The sequence below is a fragment of the Anolis sagrei genome, chromosome 3 (genome assembly GCF_037176765.1).
Source record: "Anolis sagrei isolate rAnoSag1 chromosome 3, rAnoSag1.mat, whole genome shotgun sequence".
Classification (NCBI taxonomy): domain Eukaryota; kingdom Metazoa; phylum Chordata; class Lepidosauria; order Squamata; family Dactyloidae; genus Anolis; species Anolis sagrei.
Genome location: NC_090023.1, coordinates 197,898,687 through 197,917,472, shown reverse-complemented (window position 1 = coordinate 197,917,472; position 18,786 = coordinate 197,898,687). Strand labels below are relative to the sequence as shown.

At 39.2% G+C, this 18,786-nt stretch overlaps 1 protein-coding gene across 1 annotated transcript in view; it reads left to right on the top strand.

Annotated features, from left to right (window-relative positions):
* Window positions 1–18,786, top strand: part of LHPP (phospholysine phosphohistidine inorganic pyrophosphate phosphatase) — a 183,108-nt gene that overhangs the window by 42,020 nt on the left and 122,302 nt on the right. The window contains exon 6 of the mRNA XM_067465794.1: window positions 11,799–11,890. Within this exon, the coding sequence (XP_067321895.1) occupies window positions 11,799–11,890 (92 nt within the window). The remainder of the gene's footprint in view (window positions 1–11,798; window positions 11,891–18,786) is intronic.

The window sequence follows — 18,786 nt, the reverse complement described above, 5'->3', positions numbered from 1 at the left end:
ATGATCCAGCTCAATTTGAAGTCAACTAATTAAGAGCAGAAATTATTAATAAAAATGATATTCTGATTTTTTTTCTGAGCATATGCAGACTATTTTTCTGTATACTGAATAAGACAATCTTCTGCTTTCCTCTTACTTTTAATTACATAAGTACCAGAAAATATGTTTTAAATGCAAAGGCCAAAGGTCCCAACTTCAGTCCTTGGACCACAGAAAGATTAAGTTCTGCTAGTTAAGCCTATTTTCGCAGGAAGTGGAAACACAAACCAACACATTACTAAATAATTCCAAATTCTGGTAATGACCATTCCTAATTAGCTTTGTGTTGCAGGGCAAAAGGAGAAATTAATCAATAAGTAACTAGTTATTTATGTGGTTATTTCCTAGCTTTGTGATAGCTGTTGTCGTCTGTTGAAATGCATCAACAACCTAAACACCTTTTGTCTTATATGTGCGGCTGTCAAACTTCAAAGATTCATGAGCCAGATTAGTACCTACAAACTCAGTGCTAGCTGAATATCTCATCCAAAAGAAACCAGAAGTGACCAGAAGTTCACTTCTCTTTTCATAAATCACTTTTGGAGAGGTCAAAACAAGATGTGTGTGTATCTTGCTTAAAAGAATAATTGCAACTCATAGAAGAGGTTCCCAAGCAAAGAAATTCTCCTTTTCCAGATAATTTTGTTCTGATAACAGAACATATGAGGTCTCGGAGCGACTGATACATCACAAAAACCAGGCAAGAGTGTTTTGTGACCCATGAATTTCCCATCTAAGCATATCCCTCTCTATTTACTTTCAGAAGTTGATGATGGAAGCATCCTGATCATGTTATTTTTCAAATGTCTGAAGCACTATTCTTTGTAAAAAAAAAAAAAAAAGCATTTTTGGTTTTGTGCAAAGGGCCCTCTGGTGGCACAGTGGGTTAAACCGATAAGCTGCTAAACTTGCTGACTGAAAGGACAGTGGTTCGAATCCGGGGAGTGGGGTGAGCTCCCACTGTTAGCCCCAGCTTCTGCCAACCTAGCAGTTTGAAAACATGCAAATGTAAGTAGATCAATAGGTCTCGCTTCTGTGAGGAGGTAACGGTGCTCCATGCAATCATGCTGGCCACATGACCTTAGAGGTGTCTAGGGACAACGCCAGCTTTTTGGCTTAGAAATGGAGATGAGCACCACCCCCCAGTCAGACACGACTGGACTTAATGTCAAGGGGAAAACTTTACCTCTTAATAATTTTGCACAAAACACTGGCTGGAATCCTGTTCAGTTTTTTGTTGATGTTCAAGTTCCTCTATGGAAGTGATGGGTCATTTTTATAGTATCATAGAGTTGGAAGAGACCACAAGGAATACACAATCAACACACTCCCAACAGATAGCCATCCAGTCTCTGTTTAAAAACCTCCGGAAAGGGGGGCTCCACCACACTCCAAGACATCATATTCAATTGCCGAACAGCTCCTCCATCAGGAAGTTCTTCCTCATGTTTAGGTGGAATCATTTTTCCTACATTTTGAATCCATTGCTCTGTGTCCAAGTCTCTGAAGGAACAGAAAATAAGCTTGCCCTCTCCTCAATGTGATGTCCTTTCAAAATTTCAAACATGCCTATCATGTCCCCCTTTCTCCTTCTTTTCTCCAAACTAAACATACCCAGCTCCCTCAGATGTTCATCATAGGGCTTGGATTCCATACCTTGGATTATTTTGGTCACCCTTTTCTAGACACATTTCTTTTTATCAATATCATTCTTGAATTGTACCCAGAACTGAACACAGTATTCCAGGTGAGATCTGTGTAAAGCAGAATAGAATGGATCTATGACTTCCCTGGATCTTAACGCTATACTCTTATTGATGCAGCTTAAAATCCCATTGGCTATTTTGCTGCCACATCACACTTTAGGCTCACATTCAGCTTGGGTTTATTCAGACTCCTAGATCCCTTTCAGACGGACTGTTTTTAATCCAGGTGTTACCTATTCTGTATCTGTGAATCTCGTGTTTGTCAACAAACATGAGATTCATACATTTCTCTCTGTTGAGATTCAGTTTACCAAAGTTTTTCTCCAAAGTGAAATATCTACATTCTGTTCAAGAATATACATAAAGTGTAATTATTCATGCATATGCTCATTGTTCGTGGATATGCCTTTGGTTGCACATTTGGTACATTGGTTCAGTTGCACACATTTTCCAATTCAGCACAAGAATTGCACAGCACAATTAATGCATAACTTTACTTTGCAGCCCTACTATGCAGTAGAAGCTCAACCAGGTTTTGTTGTTGTTTTTAGTGCCAGAAAACAATCCCTCCCTCTATAGCACCAAACGTAAAGTTCAACTGTAGTGCCCTTGAAGATAAAATGACACCAGGGTTGCAGTAGGTTTGTGCAAAAAGAAAATTCCTTTACCCTTTACAGCAGAGTTTCAGCAGAGAGGAAAATAAACAGCTTTATAGGGATATAGCAGAACATAATTCAAACTAAAATATAGCTTGATTCATTGACTTACTTAAAAAAAACAAATGGTCCTTTCCAAAGAGCATTGTCTTGACAATCTGCAGGAGAAAAATAACAGAGCTTAACACCCTCAGCAGCAGTTTGAAAAGAGCTCCAAATGGTATACTCAAACCTCTGTAGTTATACCCTGTTCATTGCAGCAAGAGAACTCACTTGCATTGATTAACCCATGCAACACACATGTATGTGGACCCTTTCTTTCTTTACACAGACATCTACCTTAACCTTGGTGTTGATCCTTGCAAAGACTCACCTAGTATACCTAACATGTTTGTTGTTGTTTTTGCACATGAGTACAAACACTGAAAGACAACCTCCTCCTATATGAGTCTGCCTGAATTTTAAGATCTTCCAACACTTCACAAAATTAGGTTGATACTACATATACATAACAGGGCTTTCTCTGTCATGGCATGTATAAAGGATTGGGATTTATTTGGGAGCAAAACCCCACAAGCTGCAAACCAAATTTAAAAGGTAGGGACTGTAAATCCCACCAGCTGTACACCACTTGTGATTGAATGTGGCTCCTCTAATTAAAAATCAAAAGCAGAAGCTGGAACAAGCTAGAACAAACTTCTGGCCGAAAAAAACCATTCAAAAGAGCTCTGGCACCCATCAAACTTAAAAGGAAAGTTAAGCCATTGGTTTACTTGAAGTATCTTAGGCAAGAGTATGCTGGATTAGCACTCAGGCTTGTGTTCTGAGATAAAACTGAAAAGATTACTCTTTTAAAATATACACTGCCACCATTAGTCTTTTGATTGCTGCAGGAAACTGCTGTTAAAACTTCATCCACGGAGGCACACGTGAGGCAGATGTTGTGAACAATAAAACAATGATGTTTATTTAAGGGAACTTGAACAAAACAGGCAATAAGCTTAGCTGTTCAGAAGTATTGACTTAAAAGTGTGTAGTTTCTTTAATCAGTTCCAACTTAGTTGCAAGTGACACTCCTCTCTCCCTCCAGAAATTACTGACAGGATTTCTTCTCTGAAAGTAATTCTAAACTCCACCACAGACAGTCCTTTCCCGGATTTATCTCTGCCCTCCTCCACCAGCTATCTTCCCTAATAGCTGTAAAATCTTCTCACTAGCTATCTCTGCTAGCTAACTGACCAACTTCAGGCCTCTCTCACTATTCTCTTCTCCACTCCTAACTATTTCTCCTTTGACACCCAGACTCAATCTGAGCTGACAGGGTTTTAAACACACTCTTAAAGTCATTTTTCCCTTTTCCAAGTTAAGCTCCGCCCACTCTCTCTCAGCCAATCACTAACTCCCCTCATTTCCCTCCAAGCTGTTCCTAAACACGCCCCCTTCAGGAAATGAGTATCTAAAATGAATTCCCCCGGCACCCTTTCCAAAATGGCTGCCAAACTTCCTGGGCCCACTTTTCTAGATTTTTCCTAGCCTAACAGGTAGGGAATTCGTCACAGCATGCAACTGTAGAACTCCCTACCAAAGCAAGCTAGGATGGGCTCAGGCACCTAAACCACTATCATTCTACATGACTTTTAATGTTTGAAGTTGCTCTGTTTCACTGTTTTCAAAAAAAAATTTAGGATTGTTTTTAGTTTTTTTTAAAGTTGATAGCAAATATTTTAATATATCTTAATTGTGCCCTTTTATTGCTTTTATTTTCCCATTGCCTCATTATGACCTCAGCAGATGGGGAGTCAACAACAACAACAACCTCTTTGTGAATTTTTCAACCAAATTCCCCAAATGGGAAAAATGTCAATACAGCTAACGTTTTCTTGTCACAGGCTATACCAGTGGTTCTCAACCTGGGGTCCCCAGATGTTTTTGGCCTTCAACTCCCAGAAATCCTAACACCTGGTTAATTGGCTGGGATTTCTGGGAGTTGTAGGTCAAAAACATCTGGGGACCCCAGGTTGAGAACCACTGGGCTATACCAATGTGTCAAAACGTAATTTCTCTGTGGGGACAAGAAATTTCAAGTGTATTCTATATATGTCTAACTTGTCGCCATTGTTTTTGGAGATGATATTTGTCACATAGAGATTTGTCTATCACTTAGATCCCCTAAAAAGTAAAGGAAAAAGTTTCCCCTTGATATTAAGTCTAGTCTTGTCTGACTCTGTGGGGTGGTGCTCATTTCCATTTCTAAGGCAAAGAGCCGGCATTGTCCATAGATGCCTCCAAGATCATGTGGCCAGCATGACTACATGGAGCACCATTACCTTCCCTCCAGAGTGGTACCTATTGATCTCCTCACATGTTTTCGAACTGCTAGGTTGGCAGAAGCTGGGGCTAACAGTGGGAGCTCACCCCACTCCCTGCATTTGAACTGCCGACCTTTCAGTCTGCATGCTCAGCAGCTCAGTGGTTTAACCCTCTGCCCCCAAGGGCAGACTCCCTAGTGATGACTTAAAGATAGACTTCATTTTTCTATTTGGGGAAAATACCTGATGGTTGTTTCTTGTATATGGAGTTCTCTAGCTGTGTCTTTATGTGAGGTTTAGTCTATGCCTTGCATAATGACATAAGGGTGTCATTATGACTTTGATCTCATAAAATGTTCAGGTCCATTTATGTATTGCACTTAAATATAAAATTAACTGCATCATTAAATCACTGTAAATTCCCATCTGTGCTTGATAAAGCACATTACAGTCTTCTGCTGTCTTCATTCTGCCACTGTAACTTCTTAAATTGTCTGGTTGCAGAACAGCTTGACAGTAGCCAAAGTTAGAAATTTTTTTGGAGTTGCTTTAATCAATAAAGTTATCACCAGTCATTTCCCTTGATAACCACCCTGGAAAAAGAGCCCAACTTTGCTTGCTGCAACTGAGATGTTTTCAGCCTGCTCTTCAAATAGAAGGTCCTTCCCAAAGCCCAATTTTCATTATAGCCTTTCCGCAATTGCCTAGGTGGAATAAAACAGATTACTGGTATTACTTTAATAGATAGAAAATTTAAACCTCCTAGAGGTAACTACCCCCTTCTTATGATTCAGTAATATGACAAAGAATAACACATCTTTTAAGGTGACTGAAATAGCCTAATTCATATTTTTAAGGTTGTTGTAACAGTGGGTGGTTTTTACTGCTTTACGATAAAACCTAAATAATGCTAAGGTTTCAGTAGTTTAATGCCATCATAAAAAACAGTCGATCTGTTTCAAATTGTCCAGTTCTAAGGGGAGTTACAGTGGTTCACACAAGAGTGCATAAATGACTGGTTGTTGTAGATTCCCGATTTTGACAGTTCCAAATATAGGTATGAAATGGTACACCAGAATATATTCTTCATGCCATACATGAGGCAGCTTTCTCACCCTCTCCCAATGTCATTGTATTATCTATCAAAGCAAAAATGTTGCTTGCTTGATCCAAGCTCCATTGTTTGCTAGGTTTTTGCATTTGGGGTAAACTCTGACCTGTTTCATGTCCCGACTTTCGGTGAGGGCCCGATCCATTTTTTGGGAGCCTCCCAAAATTGGGAGGGCAGATGTCTGTATTCGCTCTCTGGTGCCAAAAGATCATTTTTCTATCAGCCCATTGAGGGTGGGGGGCTTCTCACTCAGGCTCACCTTCATGGTGGGTGCTTTAAGGGGCCGCCTTCTTACCTGCTGTTTTTACTCTAGAGTAGGTATTCGTCTGCAAACCCTGCGCAGGCACGGGTGCCCCTGCATGCCACACACGTACTCTCCTTGGAAAGAGAGTGTGTGGCATGCAGGCCCAAAGCGCCTACGCCTGCCAGGGCCTGAACCAGCTGAGCACCTCTTACTCTAGAGTAAAAGGTCCGCAGCTGCAGGCCTTGGCAAGCACAGGCACTCCCACATACTACACACACACTTTTTTTCAAGGGGAGTTCATGTCTGACATGCAGGAGTGCCTACCAAGGCCTCCACCCAAGCACCTCTTACTCTGTGATGCCAAAAAGCAGGCCAGGAGCCAGGACCCATTCCTGCTTGCTTTCGTGTGGAGCTGATTGCCGTATCGAGAGCGGCTTTCCTGTTTCGTGCTCCTGAGGAGAAAAAAAGACACGAAAGAGATGAAGGAAATGGGAGAAACGAATTCCATTCTCAGCTCTACTGTTTGCTGCAACATATCCTGGTTGCTCTGGAAAACAAAAGTAGTCCGCAAATGTGTAACCTGTTGAACTCAATGAGCACAGAAAATGGACCGCAGTTTCCTTGTCATCATTATTGTTGTGCCCCCATTTTCTTGCACTCAATCCTAGAAATCTGTATTCTCCTCCTCTTCCTTATCTCAGGTTCCATTTACACAGACCATTTAATGCAGTTCCAAACTGCTACTGAAAGAAAGTGTTTTCATTCTGCATATTATTACCTAGGGACCAGTTTTAGGCCCAGATGGTGATTGTACAAACATTATGGAAGCACTGCAATAAACATTGATGTGGTTTAAGAGCTTTCTTTCATGCACACTTTTGTGGGAATTTGTTGTCTAGCCATCATAGTCTGAAGCTAGCTGGATTAAATGGTCAGTATAGATGATACCAGAGTATTCCATAGGGTGAATTATGACACTATTTTAGAATCCATCACTCTCCATATACCCAGGTCCTGTTATCAAAAGGATGTATTGTGCATCTGCTCTATAGAACTGACACCACTTTAATTGCCAAGACTCAATGCTAGGGAATCATGGGAGTTGTGGTGTTACAAGGTCTTTAGTTTTCTCTTTCAACCGATACCAGTGCCTCACTAAATTACAACTCCTCTGATTCTATAGCATTGCACTATGGCAGTTAAAGTGGTGTCAGACTGCATTAGTTCTACATTGTAGATGCGCCTCTAGTCTACTGCTGAAGGAAAGTAGACGTGGCTCTGTATGCAGTATAGATAGGGTATTTCATAGGAATTGTATCTAAGGTACTCTGATCAAACAGCAAAATGTAAATTAGATATTAACACCTTCATCTAAGCATTCATATTTGGACATTTTGTAGATCTTTACTCAGTGTTCTGTCATTGTTGTGACTCTACTCTTGAGTTTTGGTTATGTACATGATAACATATTTTATAGATACTTGGTTCCTTAACTTTGCTTAAAACCAATTATTTGGCCCTTTGAAGTGTGTGAAGTGCCTTACAATTTCTACTATATTTATTCCTGCTTTATTACATGAGGTCAGACTGAGAGACAGAGTCTTGTTCAAGACCATGGACACATTCTGGTCCCTTTTCTTTGATCCTATTACTTATATCTTGAGCTCTTGATCATCATTCTCAGGTTAGCAGAGGGAACTATTTTGAGAGCTGTTTCCCCCCAGTTCAACTGGATATATGAGTTTTATTTGTTGCCTGGAAAACAAGGATATGTACATGGGAATCTTATAATTCCTATTGTTTCAAGGTACATGCCTATCTGTGGGCTACGATCCTATGTACAATCAAACCTGGAAGTGAACCCCATTAAGGTCAGTATGGTTTAGTTTTGAGTAGACATGTATAGGGGTGCCTTTTTTGTGATACACTGGTTTTTTCCCCTTGATTCCTCTATGTGATGGGCTGCACACAGACAATGTTTCCTGCTGTGTGCAGCCCATTCTAAATCTTTCCATGGGAGCTGTAGTCAATTTAAGGTTATTTCCTTTCACTAATTACACAAGACAACTGTGCTCAGGGTGCAAAACGTGAGGACAAACTGGGGATCTTTTAATTCTGGCCTTCAACGGGTGTGTGACCTTTTAGTTTTATCTTTTTCTCCCTTCTCTCCCTCCCTTTCTCCTTTCCCCCCTCTGCTCACTATATTGCAGTAAGAGAGGAAGTTAAACCTAGGTTTGACAGGTAGAGTTTTTTATTTCCCTTGACAGTGCACCTCTTGACCTCTATCTTCTTGCCAATGATTTTTTAAATCCTAAATGATTTGGGAATAATTGCTCCTCCTTTAGTGATTATTGCCCTTCACCGATAGTAAATCTGTGAAATCCCAGGGGGTTGGAGTACATTTTTGTATGCGTATGCCACAAGCTGGCCTGGATAGGCACTGCTGCTCATGTGCGGCTGCACTTTCAATGTGGAGGGTCTTCCTGCATTAAAACTTCAGCACAGACAAAATGAAATACTTCATCAGTAGATGAAGAGATTTGATTCTTAAGTGCCCCATTTTACAGAAATTTGCCATGGAACTCTTATAAACAATAGGAAAACCGTGTTTTCTAGGATTGCAAATTAAAGCCCGGAACATTACTTGTTGTTGTTTGTTGAGCATTGATTTGTTGCCATAACTTATTCCATTATAAAACACTATCTTTGTTATCTTTTTGTAATTTTTTTTTTTAAAAAAGGGTCAGAAGCGACGTGAGAAACTGCAAGTCGCTTCTGGTGTGAGAAAATTGGCTATCTGCAGAGACACTGCCCAGGGGACGCCCAGTTTTGTTACCATCCTGTGGGAGGCTTCTTTCATGCCCCTGCATGGGAAGCTGGAGCTGACAGATGGGAACTCACCCCGTCTTGTGGATTCGAACTGCTGACCTTCAGGTCAGCAGTTCAGCCAGCACAAGGGTTTAACCCATTGCACCACCGTGGTTATGTTATTTTAAAAAACAACCTTAAGATTGATAAGAGAATGGTACAAGACTTGGCATTATACTAAATTTCCTTTGACCAGAAGCTGGCCACTTGGAGTGCCTCTGGTGTCACTGTGACAAGGTCCACCAATGTGCATGTGGCAGGGCTCAGACTGCATTGTAGCAAGTCGTCTGTGGTTTGCTCTCTTCCACACTCGCATGTTGTGGACTCCACTTTGTAGCCCCATTTCTTAAGATTGGCTCTGCATCTCTGTTCAGTGCCTTCCAAGTCGCCCAGCCTTCTGTGTGCCCAGAAGGGAGTTTCTCATCTGGTATCAGTCATTGATTAACATTCCAGGTTTTAGCCTGCCACTTTTGGACTCTAACTTGCTGAGGTGTTCCTGTGAATATCTCTGTAGATCTTAGGAAGCTGTTTCTTGATTTAAGTTGTTGGCATGCTATCCAAACACATGATGGGTCAGAGATGTGCATGCCTTGATCCTTCAATTGCTGGCTGCTACTTCCCAGCAGATATCAGGTGGTACAATACTGGCTAAACAGTATAATTTCTCCAGCTGTGTAGGACGTGGACATCCTGTGATAATGCGACATATCTCATTAAGAGCCACATACACTGTTTTAATGTGGTGAGATGCATTTCATACTAAAACTGTTAAGCCAGTTTCAGCAGGTCATCTAACTAATGAAGGCGGGGCATGGGGTGTTCTTCTTAATGAATGGCAAAATGTTCATCAATTATCATAGCAAGAGAAATTCGGGAAAAAAATCCTTGATCTCGTGATGCCTACATCTACAGAAACAAGATTCAAAATCAAGGATTGCATTCACATCTTTATGAACTTTAATCTGAAGCAACAGCAGGATTTTAACACTGAACCATTCATCCAAAATTCCTATTTATGCCACTGAATTATATAGCTTCCTGTGAGATGTGATCAGACATAGAGGCAAAGATACCAATAGCAACTGTAATTTCATTCTTCTCTACAAATGTTGATTTCTGACTGTTCCCGAAATGTTTCCACAGTAATAAATCAACGTCATGTAAGTTTATGTGATAATAGTACCCTGCACTTTGGCTGATCAAGAAAGGAAGGAAAAACAAAATGCAACACCCCCCCCCCCCCTCAAAAAAAAGTGTACCAAGCTAAAAGTCATGAGAAGGTATATCTCACTAAAATTCATCCTGGCGTTATTAGAATGCAGGAACTGGAAAATACCAAGCATAAAAAAATCATATGAAGTGAATAGAGGTAGGACACAGCAGTAGTGGGACTAGGGGTGTATCTGCACTGTGGAATTTGACATAAATGGCTAAGTGCTATGGAATCATAGGTGTAGTCTTTAGCCTTCTCTTCCGAAGAGTGCTGGTGCTTCACCAAACTCCAACTTCTGAAATTCCATGGCATTGAGCTGGAGCAGTTCAAGTAGTATCAATCTGCGTTAATTCTGCAGTATAGAGTCCTGATTCCCTTATAAATAAATAAATAAATAAATAAATAATTGTTATTATTAGAGGCATCCATTAACACCTTATCTATGCAGCATGCTGGGAGTAGTTTGTTCAACACAAAGTCAACAGGCAATATGTGTGATACTCAGATGAACCTGTCTTCTTTGTTTATCATAGGTTTTTCCACCCAATAATTATCCGTATTCAAGGAGTATAGTGAAACTCTTCAAGATTTTTGTTTGTTTTTAGCCTGACTTAGTGGGCAAAGCTTGCTAAACTTGAACGACTTGCTTTCAGTACTAAATCCGATCAGAGAAAAACTTCAGGTTTTTTTTTCAACTGGCTGTGCAAAACGTAGAGCATCAACAGAAACATGTTGTCAAGTCAATACATTTTCTATTACCCCAAATCCCATTGCTCCAAATCTTTCCCCATTTCCACAATATGCTGCTAATTGATTCTTGCTGCATGGTGAACAATATGACTCTGTTCGGTGATGACGGAAAGCACATAACTCTACAAAAGAAGATTGGCTGTTGGAAAGAGGGAATAAGAATACTTTGCAATAAATAGGGCAAACTCAAGCTATTTTTCTGACTAAAGCAAATAAGATGTGCACAATCTAACTGAATTGGTACTTGACCATTTTTAAATACTCATAGTGGGATAACCCCAACTATTAGACCTGAGGGCAATCTCATTTGAGGGTCACAGGGTACACTGTGTGGCATACGGTTGCTTTCCACAATACTTTGATGCTGCTTTCTAAGCCAACTGCTTCATATTGTCTCATAGTTGCACTATCCCTGAGAATGAAATCCATAACATTGAACCAATTAGATTTTGAAAGACATAATGGTGATATTTTGAAATAGCAACATACTTATGGAATTGTGTTAAAAACTAGATTCCTCTCGTGGTTGTCTCAAAAAAAGTTCTCCTATATATTTTAAGGATTCCAAGATGATGCTCTGGTTCCCATATATTGCAAACATGATATTTTCTGTTTTATCTTTCTGATTGTTTAACTAAAACACAATAAATATCTCCCTGGATGCCTTTCATATTTCCTCTATGTCTAGTGCTTTGGCTATAGAGTCCTTGTAGGTGGACACTGAATTATATCCCAGGTACGTTGACTTTTAATCAATACGGTGACAATATTATCTTGTTTAATTTGTATGATGGTGGTATTAAACATCAAAACAGGCAGTTTATTATGTCAAGTAAGATGAAATAGGACAGGAATCAAATACACTTGACATCAATTTTGTCTGTATTTCATTGCTGTGACAGGCCATCATGATTGGGGATGATATTGTACATGACGTTGGAGGTGCCCAACAATGCGGCATGAAAGCTCTACAAGTACGGACTGGAAAATACAGGTCAGTGGATGTTCAATGTGCCTTATGCCTTGTACAACTACTGATGGCAATAACAGAGTGTAACACAGTTTGTGATTTTATGTCTCTGTTTTTCTCCATTTTCTTCCTCCATGACTCTACAGAATTGTCATGGAGGCTTTATAATATGTGGCTTCATAATGGGAGGAAAGGAGTTTTGCCACTTCGTAAAATACAATGTTAAAATGCATTTTGTCTGTATTTTATTTCTAGCTCTTTTATGTCCTAAGCTTCTTCCAAAAGTGGGACTATGTGAGGTTCACAGTAGCCAAAGCAGGTGCAGGTATTAATACACTGAGTTACAGAATTACAATAGAATAAAATATAATGGTGAAACATAAATTACTTTAACAGCACTGGTAAAAGAAAAATGCAGTACCTACTCACTAAAATATAATTTTCTTAGTAACTATTGTGGATAGTAAAGAGATAAGGTTCAACTTCACAGGTCATCTAGATAAGCAGAGAGAAAAATCTAGCAATAGGTAACACCTGAGAACTTAATATATAAGGAACTCAAGTTTGGCACCTTGTTGCTGGCACTTGGAGCTGTGACCTTGGGCTGTTGCTTATTTTGGATTTGTGATCTCTTGGACTCTGGCTCTGGGGATTTGGGATTGACCTTGGATTCTAGACTCTCTTGTATTTGGCTTTAGATGTTGGAATGGACTATCAACTTCTCTGATGTGTTATCCTGCTGTTGTAGCCTCTCACCTGGATTATTTGGCTTGAACTCGGACCATTTATTCACTCCCCACTTAAAAATGGGGTCAAGGTTCATGACAGTAACTAGTCATTTGCCAAAGCATGTCCAGAACATGAACAACTGCTTAATGTTCTGGATAGTGAATAGTTTCTTCTTTAGAGAGCAGTCACTCGTGGAAAGCCTACTTGAATCAAAAGGTGTAATCTGCTATTTGAAAGACAATGGGAAGCCCAGAATTCAAAAAGGAATTCTTTCAGTGTCCATCTCTGCCCCATCAGCCTTATGGGTGCATTTGGTGGAAAGAAAGGAGAAGGTTTACTTAGTGGTTGATCCTAGGCTCCTGGAAATTTAAGCTCCTTCCACACAGCTGAATAAAATCCTAAATTACTTGCCTGGAGGCAGGTTATAAATAAAGATGGTGGTCCAATATGAACCGCCCTGAGGCGCCTGCGAGCTGATATGGGCGGGATATAAATAATGTAAATAAATAAATAAATATGAAGGTGATTTCCCCCATATCTTCTTCCCCTCTTCCTCCACCTGTTCTTCCTTCTTCTTCTGGAGGCCCGTGTTATGAACTGGTAGAACTGCTTGTTTGGCTGCCAGAAAACCTGTAATTGCCCTCTGGCCTTGAGGAAGCTTATGTGATATATTAGCACCTTTATGCGCTGCAAGAGCTGGGTGTGCGTTCAGACCTTTTCCAAACCTTTCATAAACTTCAGTGGATGCATCATGGGGGTTATTAAGATGAATGAGCACAATCAAGACTCAATAAAGCTTTCATGCTTCCATCAGCATTTTATGGACCAGAAAATTATTTTACATACCTTCTAATAACTGCTTTTTGGTTAATTTATTTATTGCCCTTATAATACATTCTTCCCACAAAGCCAATTCTGGCTAAAATTTCTAAAACGAAGCATTCCTTCATCATTACTTTAAATCTTAGAATATATCTTAGTTACTTTTCTTTTGTTGTTGCATGCCTTCAAGTCATTTATGACTTAAAGCCAACCAGAGGTGACATATCACAGATTTTTCTTGTTCAGGGTTTTTGGGTTCCTTTGTCTTCCTTTCAGGTTTGAAAGAGTGTGACTTGCCCAAGGTCACCCAGTTGGATTTTGTGGCCGAGCAAGGATTCAAAACCTAGTCTCTAGAGTTATATTTCAGTGCTCAAACCACTAAGGTGTTATAAAATTAACCATAACACTATGTAACACAATTTTTGTTCCTGGGTTATAAATGTCATTTCCTAATTGGTTCTATTATAAAACATGGAATAAGTTTATTAAACTGCAAAAACTTTATTTTTGCGGGACATCCTGCAGCACATTGTTCTATGGTTTTCCAATGAATATCTGCTAAGAGTCTCAACCAATTCGACAAAGTTTGTGGCAGTCACAAAAATGAAGTTTCTGGAATATAACAACTACTCTCAAAGTATGTACGGCACAATTAAACAGGAATAACACTTTTAAACCAAGTACAAAAAAGTTTTCAAATTTTGTTACATAATGTAATGGGATCGTTCAGAGGAGGTCTTCTTCTGAATCAAGCCAATACACTGCAAAGAAATGGAATGTTTCTATGTACAAATACCCCTCACACAATTTTGTTTTTCTATCAAGCACAAACTATCTTCTATATTTCTCTTGGATAATTTGTGAACTACCCTATCAGGCCCGAGGCAGGATTTCGTTTCGGGGGGGGGGGGGGCTGAATTTTTTTCAGGGGGGGGGGGGTCGGGGGGGCTGAGTTTCGGGGGGGTTGAATTTCGGGGGGGGCAGAGTCTGAGTGAAAGAGGGTCTAGCCTAGCAAACCTTTTGTATCATTACCCCAATACCCTCATACATATGGGATATATTGAGTATGGTTATCAGATCATGATATGAATAAACATAACAGTTTAAATAATGCACCAGTAAGGCCTTTTCGCAAACCACCATGAGAATTTCGGGGGGGGGGGGGCTGAAGCCCCCCAAGCCCCCCCCCCCCCCAGCTACATGCCTGTACCCTATGGAATATGTAGATGTGGCAGCTTCTATTTATGAATGTTCATTGCTGGATGTAGATGTGTGTTCACTTAAAGATTTGCAAAGTTCAACGCATCTAAAACCTAGAACATTATCATATGTTGGTTTGCTGGTGTCCAAGCAAATTTAACAGGAAGACATCTGTTAAATTTGCTTGGACAAATTTAACAGATGTCATTCTGGAAGTAAGACATGTGTGTTTCAAGACGGTTGTGATTTTGTCCAGCATTGCATATTAGGAAATTGTGAGTTGTCCTGATTGGATTAACACTTAGAAGTTACATATTTTGATTCCCCATTGAAACATTAAACTCACACAGTGATCTTGCGCCAGTCCTTCTTAGGCCGTTTCTATACTGCTGTGTAATCCAATTCAAAGCAGATAATCTGGATTTTATATGTCAGTGTAGAAAGGCCCTAAGTCTGACCTACTCCATAGTTTGTTGTGAGGATAAAAGGAGGAAGAAGAAAACTATGAACATTACTTGAGTTATATAGAGGAAAGGCAAATATGAAACAGTAACTATCATAACAACGATTAGATTCTACTATTAGATTCTACTTCGGCCCCTTCTACACTGCCATGTAAAATCCAGATTATCTGCTTTGCACTGCATTATATAGCAGTGTAGACTCATATAACCCAGTTCAAAGCAGAATTGGATTATATGAGTATATAAAGCAACTGGAAATATGTGCCTATTGTAAAAAAAATCTAATTTACCAATCTACTGACCTCTAATATTATTAAAAATGTGTAAAAAGGACTTATGGGAAGTTCTGCACATAGTAGAGGAAGGGCTTAAATGCTTACTACTTGGCAAAGCTCCATCTACTATAACACATGATGTAATTTGAAGTTCCATTACAGTTAACTTCATTATATATACTGACCGTATGCTGCAGTTTCAAGCTTAATTGTGTGGCAGTTTAGATGGGACCTTAGTTCTAAAACCCAGAAAGATATACAAGATGAAAACTTCACTATTTTTCTACAGGATGGATGTGAAAGAAGAATTCCTTTGCAGAAGGAGAGATGATAAACAAAGATAGCTTGGTGTATAGTATCTAAAAATCAAGCATAATTTTTGAAGAACTTATGTATATAAAATACAGGACAAAATTAATGCAATGCAAAAAAATGAAGATTGTATTGCAAGCAAAAAGACTATATTTCGTGTTGAATTCTGAATCAATACTGCATATAGAAAGTGCTTTTGAGAGAAAGAAGTGTCATATATTTTAGTGCCTTTAGATGGTGCCATTAGTACGTTTACTGCAGCTTTGAGTGAAATTCTTTTCTAGAGACTTGAGCAGCATTGGAGGAGGGCTTAGAGATAGTTCATTATAAGTGAAGTCTACAGTATGAATTTTTTCAGAACTTTGAAACTTTGCCTTTATACTACAGCTCCCTGACATTCTCCATATCTGGCTATATTAGGCTGAGAGTTAGTGACTTTACCAAGATGTATTTTCCTGATCCAAGGCTTGTAGGACCTAATATACATAGCAATTAGCAATTTCTCAATTATGAGCTGGAGTAAGGAAACTGTAATGTTTAAAGTGCTGTAAAATAAAGGAATAAGTTTGTAGGAGAGCTCAAGAAGATAATTTGAAATCTTCAGATGGAAAACCGAATCATGAAGTGGAGATCTGGTCTGGTCATTTCACTGATACAATATGTAGGTACAGGATGAGAAGACAAAGGGTTTCCTTTTTAGAAACTTGCCAAGGCACTGTCCTCTTTGCAACTGAAACTGATCCAGTCACAGAGAGTTTTATTAACCATTTTTGGTGGTTTCTACTGTGCTTTATGAGAGCATGTGAGAGGGTTGCTGCAACCCTCATTCATATCTGATTGTTTTCCATTTATAGTAGAGTCTTGCTTATCCAACCTTCGCTCATCCAATGTTCTGTATTATCCAGCGCAGTCTGTCTCCCACACGAATCGAGAGCTGTTTCAATACATTGCGATGTTTTGATGCTAAATTTAGTAAATACAGTATTTACTACATAACATTACTGTGTATTGATCTGCTTTTTCTGTCCATTTGTTGTAAAACATGATATTTTGGTACTTAATTTGTAAAATCATGACATAATTTGACATTTAATAGGCTTTTCCTTAATCCCTCCTTATTATCCAACATTTTCGCTTATCCAGCATTCTGCCAGTCTGTTTATGTTGGATAAATGAGACTTCTGTGAGACAGGCAAAACCAAGTGTTACAAATATTCAAAATATTCAAAACATTTGAGGTGGGGGAAGAGCAAGTAATACAGCATAGCAATGTTCTTGTGATTGGGATGGTATCAAACAGTGAACAGCTGGGATGAAAACATGATCAAATGGTGAGAGCCCAAGGCAAGAATACAAAGAGCTCAGTATGAATAAAATGGTCTTCAAATGCTATACACACACAAAACCAGCATAAAATGCCAAATTAATCTCCTTTCCGCTGATGGGATATCACCACAAAGAAAAACCCCTTCTTCGTGGTGATATCTACCTGACTTCACCTAGTTGGGACTCATGGGATATAGCTTCAAAAGAGGATTTAGGATTAGCACTCTATTAAACTCTGACTCAGCTAATTGAGATTTACTTCAGCCCGGGCGGCTTGCTGCAAATTGTATTATATGTTTGAAATGTGTTAATTGCTTATTATTATTAGAGTCATTAGAGAAATGTGTCCCAATTGTTCTGTTTGTATATTTACATTTCTCATTTGTTATTTCTGAGTTGCTTTATAAGTATATGGGCCACAGTGGCACAGTGAGCTAAACTACTGACCTTCTGATCTTACTGACCGGAAGGTCGGCGGTTCAAATCCACAGGATGGGGCGAGCTCCTGTTGATAGCCCCAGCTTCTGCCAACCTAGCAGTTCAAAAACATGCAAACATGAGTAGATAAATAGGTACCGCTCCAATGGGTAGGTAACAGCTACATGACCTTAGAGGTGTCTTTGGACAACAGCCGGCTTAGAAATGGATTAGAAATGGAGTTGAGCACCACCCTCCAAAGTCGGACATGACTAGACAATGTCAAGGGGAAACCTTTACCTTTTATAAGTATACCTTGATGTTGTCTGTTTGATTGTCCATGATTGATGTGTTTTGTTATGTTTTTCTTGGAATTGAATGTTTGCCCATTTTTGTTGTAAACTGCCATGAATCCCTTTCGGAAGATAGGGTGGAATAGAAATAAAGGTATTATATAATTATGATGATAATGATGATGATACTAATAAATTGAATTAGGAATGAATGGGAAATACCAGGTGTCAAATTAGTAAGAGCTACCTTAAGGAGTCCTCCATGAGTTTTGAACTTTGTTGTTGTTGTTTGCCCTCAAGTTATTTCTGACTTATGACAACTCTAAGGCAAACCTACCACAGGCTTTTCTTGGATAGATGTATTCATAGGAGGTTGATTTTTGCCATTCCTTGAAAATGACAAAGCATGACTTGCCCAAGATCACTTGATTCGTTTCTATGGGCAAGTAGGAATCTGAACCCAGATTTTTCAGATATAGTCCATTAGGGTTGCTCAAAATGCCACACCATTCTGGCTCTATAGCCCCTATAATTCCATATCCTTGGCTGCACTGGCTGGGGCTTCAAGGAATTCAAGTCCAAAACATTTGGATAGACAAAAGTTCTCATCACTTGTTTAGCATTTTCTACTGGCATGTTATGATCAAAATGTCCAGTATTTATTGATAATCTTCTGACTAATCAAAGGAAGCTTGCAGTTTACATTTAAAATTAACCCCACCTAGGAAGCATTGTAGTTTAACCCCCCCCCCCCCCATGGCTAATGAAACCTTTACACATAAAATATCGATGCCAAAGTAAGTTAATGAATTGTACTGGACTCCTATCAAAAATTACAAAGAATATTTAAACATTCTAATTGCTACTTTATATATTCCTATGGCTACTGTATATATAATTACCTGGACATTTGGGTTATTTTTGCATTATTTATGATGGAGGCCTGAGAAGTCCACATGTGGTACAAGATCCAATGCGAATCTTTTCAAAGAAAACTCTTTGGTTGGTGTCACTCTTAATTCTGTACAGACAAATTTTAAGAGCCACTTTAGCCTATTCAGATTGCCTGTCAAGCCAATTTG